Genomic DNA, 8,741 nt, shown 5'->3' on the forward strand with positions numbered 1-8,741 from the left:
CTCTACCTCACCACTGCCTCTGATTTGTCACGCTGCTTATCCGACATCCAGCAGTCCCCGCCATAAACTCCATTCCCTAGCCACTGTCTGAAGCTGAACCAGACCGTTTGCACCCTTTACGACCTATTTGAGCCCGAGATGAGCTTCCGACGCCATACCGCTCCATCACCAAGACCGCCTACTTCCACCTCCGTAAAGTTGCTCGTCTCTAGCCCTGCCTCAGCTCATCCGCTGCTGAACCCCTCATCCATGCCTTTGTTACCTCTAGACCCGACTATACCCATGCGTTCCTGACCGGCCTCCCACCTTGCACCCTCTGTAAACTTGAGCTCATCCAAAACTCTGCTGCCTGTATCCTAACTCGCACCAAGTCCTGTTCACCCATCACCCCTGTGCTCGCTGATCTACACTGGCTCCCAGTCCAGCAATGCCTCGATTTTAAAATTCTCAGCCTTGTTTTCAAATCCCTCCATGGACCCTCAATATCTCTGTAACCTCCTCTAGCCCTACAACCCTCCGAGATCTCTGCACTACCCCAATTCAGGCCTTGCGTAAATCCCTAATTTTCTTCGCTCCACCATTGGCGGCTGTGCCTTCAGCTGCCTAAGTCCTAAGCTCTGGAATTCCCTCCCTGTACCTCTCCGCCTCTCTACCTCTCACTTCTCCTTTAATACACTCCTTAAAACCCACTTCTTCTGACCTAGCTTTTGGTCACCTGTCCTAATATCTCCTTATGTGGCTCAGTGTCAAAGTTTGTTTGATAATCGCTCCTGTGAAGTGCCTTGGGACATTTTACTACATTAAAGGCGCTATATAAATGCAAGTTGTTGTGTTATATCTTTTAACAAATTGCTTCCATCTTCAAAATGGATGGTTGGAACTATGAGGAGGAAAAAAGATATCAAAAGAATCTAAAATTTAGGTTTTGTTGACAAAGAAACAATATATAAGAGTATATAGAGTTAACAGATTTGGTGGGCAAAAAAAAACTAACATAAAACAGGGCATAAAAAATGGGGAGAGAGAGTAGGATAAGGGATAACAAAAGTAGGCAGTGCTCAACATTTAAAATGTATGTATTTGGAATTAAAATCATTTAAGTGTTCATTGTAGTTTAAGGTTAATATTACGGCAATAAAACTAATCCTAGTATTTCAGTGGCTTCCTTAGTGTTTCAAAATGTGCCAGCTGCAGGATATAGTTCTTTCCCAAAGTCTGCCAGTTGCCCAAGGGTTGTTGCATTCTTCCTATAAACGTATGTTATGGATCCAGTCACAGTAAATATTAATTGTGGAAATAACCTTTATTGAATCATTTTAAAAAGCATCCACACCACGTTATTGGAGACACAGTATTTGCTTCTTGCCGATCTCTACCTGGCTCTCTCTCACACTTTTTTCACCCTTGGACAAGTGACCAAAGCAGAATTTCATTCAATCCAATTGACTCCAGTCCTCAAAAGCAGTGAATATTCGTAAGCCGCACTATTTAAAAGCCTGTTCATGTTAACAGTACAATGCTACTGATATATTAGGACCATCCCTTACCAGTCTTTCTGGGAGACATTCTTGTTGTAAATGTGGCCAGTCAGATCCCGATATGGAGGACAAATGCACTTGCACCTCACATCTTCAGAGCTCTAGAGAAACAGTCAGAAGTCAGTAAGAATCTCCCCACACTACCAAAATACAGTGAAGATACATTCTACATCCCTGTTCAATGGCACTACTGAATAGATCACAAGGATAAAGGGCTTTGGATAGATGTTTCATTACTGACCCCAAAGCAACAGAGGAGCAGTGTTATAAACATTGGTAAGGCCAAAACAGAAGTATAAAGAAAACCACATCGCTGAAAATTCACAACAGGATGAACAAGATTACAAAGTGTGTGTGTGTTAGAAAGAAAAAGGGGCCGAGAGAGAGAGAGAAAGAAAGAAAAAGGGGCCGAGAGAGAGAGAGAAAGAAAAAAGGGGCCGAGAGAGCGAGAGAATGAAAAAGGGGCAGAGAGAGAGAGAGAGAGAGAGAGAATGAAAAAGGGGCCGAGAGAGAGAGAGAGAGAATGAAAAAGGGGCCGAGACAGAGAGAGAGAGAATGAAAAAGGGGCCGAGACAGAGAGAGAGAGAATGAAAAAGGGGCCGAGAGAGAGAGAGAGAGAGAGAATGAAAAAGGGGCCGAGAGAGAGAGAGAGAGAATGAAAAAGGGGTCGAGAGAGAGAGAGAATGAAAAAGGGGTCGAGAGAGAGAGAGAATAAAAAAGGGGCCGAGAGAGAGAGAATGGAAAAGGGGCAGAGAGAGAGAGAGAGAATGGAAAAGGGGCAGAGAGAGAGAGAGAGAGAATAAAAAAGGGGCAGAGAGAGAGAGAGAAAAAAAACGGGGCAGAGAGAGAGAGAATGAAAGGGGCTGAGACAGAGAGAGAGAGAGAGAGAGAGAGAGAGAGAATAAAAAAGGGGCAGAGAGAGAGAGAATAAAAACAGGGCAGAAAGAGAGAGAGAGAGAATGAAAGGGGCTGAGACAGAGAGAGAGAGAGAGAGAGAGAGAATGAAAAAGGGGCCGAGAGAGAGAGAGAGAGAGAGAGAGAATGAAAAAGGGGCCGAGAGAGAGATAGAGAGAGAGAGAGAGAGAGAATGAGAGAGAGAGAGAGAGAGAATGAAAAAGGGGCCGAGAGAGAGAGAGAGAGAGAGAGAGAATGAAAAAGGGGCCGAGAGAGAGAGAGAGAGAGAATGAAAAAGGGGCCGAGAGAGAGAGAGGGAATGAAAAAGGGGCCGAGAGAGAGAGAGAGAATGAAAAAGGGGCCGAGAGGGAGAGAGAGAGAATGAAAAAGGGGGCCGAGAGAGAGAGAGAATGAAAAAGGGGCCGAGAGAGAGAGAGAGAGAGAGAGAGAATGAAAAAGGGGGCCGGGAGAGAGAGAGAGAGAGAGAATGAAAAAGGGGCCGAGAGAGAGAGAGAGAGAATGAAAAAGGGGCCGAGAGAGAGAGAGAGAGAATGAAAAAGGGGCCGAGAGAGGGAGGGAGAATGAAAAAGGGGCCGAGAGAGAGAATGAAAAAGGGGCCGAGAGAGAGAGAATGGAAAAGGGGCCAAGAGAGAGAGAGAGAGGGAATGAAAAAGGGGCCGAGAGAGAGAGAGAGAGAGAGAGAGAGAGAGAAAGAAAAAGGGGCCGAGAGAGAGAGAGAGAATGAAAAAGGGGCCGAGAGAGAATGAAAAGGGGCCGAGAGAGAGAGAGAGAGAGAGAGAGAGAATGAATAAAAAAGGGGCAGAGAGAGAAAGAAAGAGAGAAAGAAAGAAAGAAAACGGGGCCGAGAGATAGAGAGAGAAAGAAAAAGGGGCCGAGAGAGAGAGAATGAAAAAGGGGCCGAGAGAGGGAGAGAAAACAGAAAAAGGGGATGAGAGAGAGAGGGAGAGAAAGAAAAAGGGGCCGAGGGAGAGAGAGAGAATGAAAAGGGGGCCGAGAGAGAGAATGAAAAAGGGACAGAGAGAGAGAGAGAGAGAGAGAGAGAATGAAAAAGGGGCGGAGAGAGAGAGAGAGAGAGAGAATGAGAAGGGGCGGAGAGAGAGAGAGAGAATGAGAAGGGGCGGAGAGAGAGAGAGAGAGAGAATGAAAAAGGGGCAGAGAGAGAAAGAAAGAGAGAATGAAAGAAAGAAAACGGGGCCGAGAGATAGAAAGAGAGAGAAAGAAAAAAGGGGCCGAGAGAGAAAGAAAAAGGGGCTGTGAGAGAGAGAGAGAGAGAGAGAGAAAGAATGAAAAAGGGGCCGAGAGAGAGAGAGAAAAAGGGACAGAGAGAGAGAGAGAGAGAGAGAATGAAAAAGGGGCGGAGAGAGAGAGAGAGAGAGAGAGAATGAAAAAGGGGCAGAGAGAGAAAGAGAGAAAGAAAGAAAGAAAGAAAACGGGGCCGAGAGATAGAGAGAAAGAGAGAGAAAGAAAAAGGGGCCGAGAGAGAAAGAAAAAGGGGCTGTGAGAGAGAGAGAGAATGAAAAAGGGGCCGAGAGAGAGAGAGAGAGAGAGAATGAAAAGGGGGCAGAGAGAGAGAAAATGAAAAAGAGGGCCGAGAGAGAGAGAGAATGAAAAAGGGGCCGAGAGAGAGAGAGAATGAAAAAGGGGCGGAGAGAGAGAGAGAGAGAGAGAGAATGAAAAAGGGGCCGAGAGAGAGAATGAAAAAGGGACCGAGAGAGAGAGAGAGAATGAAAAAGGGGCGGAGAGAGAGAGAGAGAGAATGAAAAAGGGCAGAGAGAGAAAGAAAGAGAGAAAGAAAGAAAGAAAACGGGGCCGAGAGATAGAGAGAAAGAGAGAGAAAGAAAAAGGGGCCGAGAGAGAAAGAATGAAAGAGGGCCGAGGGACAGAGAGAGAAAAATGAAAAAGGGGCAGAGAGAGAGAGGGAATGAAAAAGGGGCTGAGAGAGCGAGAGAAAGCAAGAAAAAGGGGCCGAGAGAGAGAGAGAGAGTCCGAAAGAGTGAGAGAGAGAGCGAATGAAAAAGGGGCCGAGAGAGAGAGAGAGAAAATGAAAAAGGGGCCGAGAGAATGAAAAAGGGGCCGAGAGAGAGAGAGAGAGAGAGAATGAAAAAGGGGTAGAGAGAGAGAGACAGAGAGAATGAAAAAGGGGCCGCGAGAGAGAGAGAGCAAGAGAATGAAAAAGGGGCCGCGAGAGAGAGAGAGCAAGAGAATGAAAAAGGGGCCGAGAGAGAGAGAGAGAGAGAATGAAAAAGGGGCCGAGAGAGAGAGAGAGAATGAAAAAGGGGCCGAGAGAGAGAGAGAGAGAATGAAAAAGGGCAGAGAGAGAGAGAGAATGAAAAAGGGGCCGAGAGAGAGAGAGAATGAAAAAGGGGCCGAGAGAGAGAGAGAGAATGAAAAGGGGCCAAGAGAGAGAGAGGGAATGAAAAAGGGGCAGAGAGAGAAAGAAAGAGAGAAAGAAAGAAAGAAAACGGGGCCGAGAGATAGAGAGAGAGAGAAAGAAAAAGGGGCCGAGAGAGAGAGAGAGAGAGAGAGAGAGAGAGAGAGAATGAAAAAGGGGCAGAGAGAGAGAGAATAAAAAGGGGGCAGAGAGAGAGAAAGAGAGAGAAAGAAAGAAAAAGGGGCTGTGAGAGAGAGAGAGAATGAAAAAGGGGCCAAGAGAGAGAGAGAATGAAAAAGGGGCCAAGAGAGAGAGGGAGAATGAAAAGGGGCCGAGAGAGAGAGAGAATGAAAAGGGGCCGAGAGAGAGAGAGAGAGAGAGAGAGACAGAGAGAGAATAAAAAAGGGGCAGAGAGAGAAAGAAAGAGAAAGAAAGAAAACGGGGCCGAGAGATAGAGAGAGAAAGAAAAAGGGGCCGAGAGAGAAAGAAAAAGGGGATGTGAGAGAGAGAGAGAATGAAAAAGGGGCCGAGAGAGACAGAGAGAATGAAAAAGGGGCCGAGAGAGAGAGAGAGCGAGAGAATGAAAAAGGGGCCGCGAGAGAGAGAGAGAGCGAGCGAGAGAATGAAAAAGGGGCGGAGAGAGAGAGAGAGAATGAAAAAGGGGCCGAGAGAGAGAGAGAGAATGAAAAAGGGGCCGAGAGAGAGAATGAAAAAGGGACCGAGAGAGAGAGAGAGAGAGAGAGAGAGAGAGAGAGAGAGAGAGACAGAGAGAGAATAAAAAAGGGGCAGAGAGAGAAAGAAAGAGAAAGAAAGAAAGAAAACGGGGCCGAGAGATAGAGAGAGAAAGAAAAAGGGGCCGAGAGAGAAAGAAAAAGGGGATGTGAGAGAGAGAGAGAATGAAAAAGGGGCCGAGAGAGACAGAGAGAATGAAAAAGGGGCCGAGAGAGAGCGAGAGAATGAAAAAGGGGCCGCGAGAGAGAGAGAGAGCGAGCGAGAGAATGAAAAAGGGGCGGAGAGAGAGAGAGAGAATGAAAAAGGGGCCGAGAGAGAGAGAGAGAATGAAAAAGGGGCCGAGAGAGAGAATGAAAAAGGGACCGAGAGAGAGAGAGAGAGAGAGAGAGAGAGAGAGAGAATGAAAAAGGGGCGGAGAGAGAGAGAGAGAGAGAATGAAAAAGGGGCAGAGAGAGAAAGAAAGAGAGAAAGAAAGAAAGAAAACGGGGCCGAGAGATAGAGAGAAAGAGAGAGAAAGAAAAAGGGGCCGAGAGAGAAAGAAAAAGGGGCTGTGAGAGAGAGAGAATGAAAAAGGGGCCGGAGAGAGAGAGAGAGAGAGAAAGAATGAAAAAGGGGCCGAGAGAGAGAATGAAAAAGGGGCCGAGAGAGAGAGAGAGAGAATGAAAAAGGGGCAGAGAGAGAAAGAAAGAGAGAAAGAAAGAAAGAAAACGGGGCCGAGAGATAGAGAGAGAGAATGAAAAAGGGGCCGAGAGAGAGTTAGAGAGAATGAAAAAGGGGCAGAGAGAGAGAGAATAAAAAAGGGGCAGAGAGAGAGAAAGAGAGAGAAAGAAAGAAAAAGGGGCTGTGAGAGAGAGAGAGAATGAAAAAGGGGCCGAGAGAGAGACAGAGAGAGAGAAAGAAAAAGGGGCCGAGAGAGAAAGAGAAAGAAAAAGGGCCGAGAGAGAAAGAATGAAAAGAGAAAGAAAAAGGGGCCGAGAGAGAAAGAGAAAGAAAAAGGGCCGAGAGAGAAAGAATGAAAGAGGGGCCGAGGGACAGAGAGAGAAAAAATGAAAAAGGGGCAGAGAGAGAGAGGGAATGAAAAAGGGGCTGAGAGAGCGAGAGAAAGCAAGAAAAAGGGGCCAGAGAGAGAGAGAGAGTCCGAAAGAGTGAGAGAGAGAGCGAATGAAAAAGGGGGCCGAGAGAGAGAGAGAGAATGAAAAAGGGGCCGAGAGAGAGAGAGAGAATGAAAAAAGGGGTAGAGAGAGAGAGAGACAGAGAGAATGAAAAAGGGGCCGCGAGAGAGAGAGGAGCGAGAGAATGAAAAAGGGGCCGAGAGAGAGAGAGAGAGAGAGAATGAAAAAGGGGCCGAGAGAGAGAGAGAGAGAATGAAAAAGGGGCCGAGAGAGAGAGAATGAAAAAGGGGCCGAGAGAGAGAGAGAGAATGAAAAAAGGGGCAGAGAGAGAGAGAGAATGAAAAAGGGGCCGAGAGAGAGAGAGAATGAAAAAGGGGCCGAGAGAGAGAGAGAATGAAAAAGGGGCCGAGAGAGAGAGAGAGAATCGAAAAGGGGCCAAGAGAGAGAGAGGGAATGAAAAAGGGGCAGAGAGAGAAAGAAAGAGAGAAAGAAAGAAAGAAAACGGGGCCGAGAGATAGAGAGAGAGAGAAAGAAAAAGGGGCCGAGAGAGAGAGAGAATGAAAAAGGGGCCGGAGAGAGAGAGAGAGAGAGAGAGAATGAAAAAGGGGCAGAGAGAGAGAGAATAAAAAGGGGGCAGAGAGAGAGAAAGAGAGAGAAAGAAAGAAAAAGGGGCTGTGAGAGAGAGAGAGAATGAAAAAGGGGCCAAGAGAGAGAGAGAGAGAATGAAAAAAGGGGCCGAGAGAGAGAGAGAGAATGAAAAGGGGCCGAGAGAGAGAGAGAGAATGAAAAGGGGCCGAGAGAGAGAGAGAGAGAGAGAGACAGAGAGAGAATAAAAAAGGGGCAGAGAGAGAAAGAAAGAGAAAGAAAGAAAGAAAACGGGGCCGAGAGAGAGAGAGAGAAAGAAAAAGGGGCCGAGAGAGAAAGAAAAAGGGGATGTGAGAGAGAGAGCGAATGAAAAAGGGGCCGAGAGAGAGAGAAAATGATAAAGGGTCCGAGAGAGAGAGAGAGAGAATGAAAAAGGGGCCGAGAGAGACAGAGAGAATGAAAAAGGGGCCGCGAGAGAGAGAGCGAGAGAATGAAAAAGGGGCCGCGAGAGAGAGAGAGAGCGAGCGAGAGAATGAAAAAGGGGCGGAGAGAGAGAGAGAGAGAATGAAAAAGGGGCCGAGAGAGAGAGAGAGAATGAAAAGGGGCCGAGAGAGAGAGAGAATGAAAAAGGGGCAGAGAGAGAAAGCGAGAGAGAGAGAATGAAAAAGGGGCCAAGAGAGAGAATGAAAAGGGGCCGAGAGAGAGAGAATGAAAAGGGGCCGAGAGAGAGAGAGAATGAAAAGGGGCCGAGAGAGAGAGAGAGAGAGAGAGAGAGAATAAAAAAAGGGCAGAGAGAGAAAGAAAGAGAAAGAAAGAAAGAAAACGGGGCCGAGAGATAGAGAGAGAAAGAAAAAGGGGCCGAGAGAGAAAGAAAAAGGGGATGTGAGAGAGAGAGAGAGAGAGAGAGAATGAAAAAGGGGCCGAGGGAGAGAAAGAAAGAAAAAGGGGATGAGAAAGAGAGAGAGGGATAGAAAGAAAAAGGGGCCGAGGGAGAGAAAGAAAGAAAAAGGGGATGAGAAAGAGAGAGAGGGAGGGAAAGAAAAAGGGGGCCGAGGGAGAGAGAGAGAATGAAAAGGGGGCCGAGAGAGAGAATGAAAAAGGGATCGAGAGAGAGAGAGAGAGAATGAAAAGGGGCCGAGAGAGAGAGAGAGAGACAGAGAGACAGAGTGAAAGAATGAAAAAGGGGCCGAGAGAGAGAATGAAAAAGGGGGCGGAGAGAGAGAGAGAGAGAGAATGAAAAAGGGGTCCTAGAGAGAGAGAGGGAGAGAAAGAAAGAAAAAGGGGATGAGAAAGAGAGGGAGAGAAAGAAAAAGGGGCCGAGGGAGAGAGAGAGAGAATGAAAAGGGGGCCGAGAGAGAGAATGAAAAAGGGACAGAGAGAGAGAGAGAGAGAGAGAGAGAATGAAAAAGGGGCGGAGAGAGAGAGAGAGAGAATGAAAAGGGGGCGGAGAGAGAGAGAGAGAGAGAGAGAATGAAAAAGGGGCAGAGA

The 8,741-nt window shown here is 47.1% G+C and overlaps 2 protein-coding genes across 3 annotated transcripts in view; one reads left to right on the top strand and one right to left on the bottom strand.

Annotated features, from left to right (window-relative positions):
- The window catches only part of LOC137344365 (AT-rich interactive domain-containing protein 2-like), a 309,213-nt gene that overhangs the window by 138,473 nt on the left and 161,999 nt on the right, over positions 1-8,741 (top strand). The window lies entirely within an intron of this gene.
- Positions 1-8,741, bottom strand: part of tmem9 (transmembrane protein 9) — a 571,911-nt gene that overhangs the window by 76,219 nt on the left and 486,951 nt on the right. For both annotated transcript variants that reach the window (XM_068007264.1, XM_068007263.1), the window contains exon 2: positions 1,548-1,639. In XM_068007264.1, the coding sequence (XP_067863365.1) occupies positions 1,548-1,639 (92 nt within the window). The remainder of the gene's footprint in view (positions 1-1,547; positions 1,640-8,741) is intronic.

This window comes from Heptranchias perlo, chromosome 27, assembly GCF_035084215.1.
Source record: "Heptranchias perlo isolate sHepPer1 chromosome 27, sHepPer1.hap1, whole genome shotgun sequence".
Classification (NCBI taxonomy): domain Eukaryota; kingdom Metazoa; phylum Chordata; class Chondrichthyes; order Hexanchiformes; family Hexanchidae; genus Heptranchias; species Heptranchias perlo.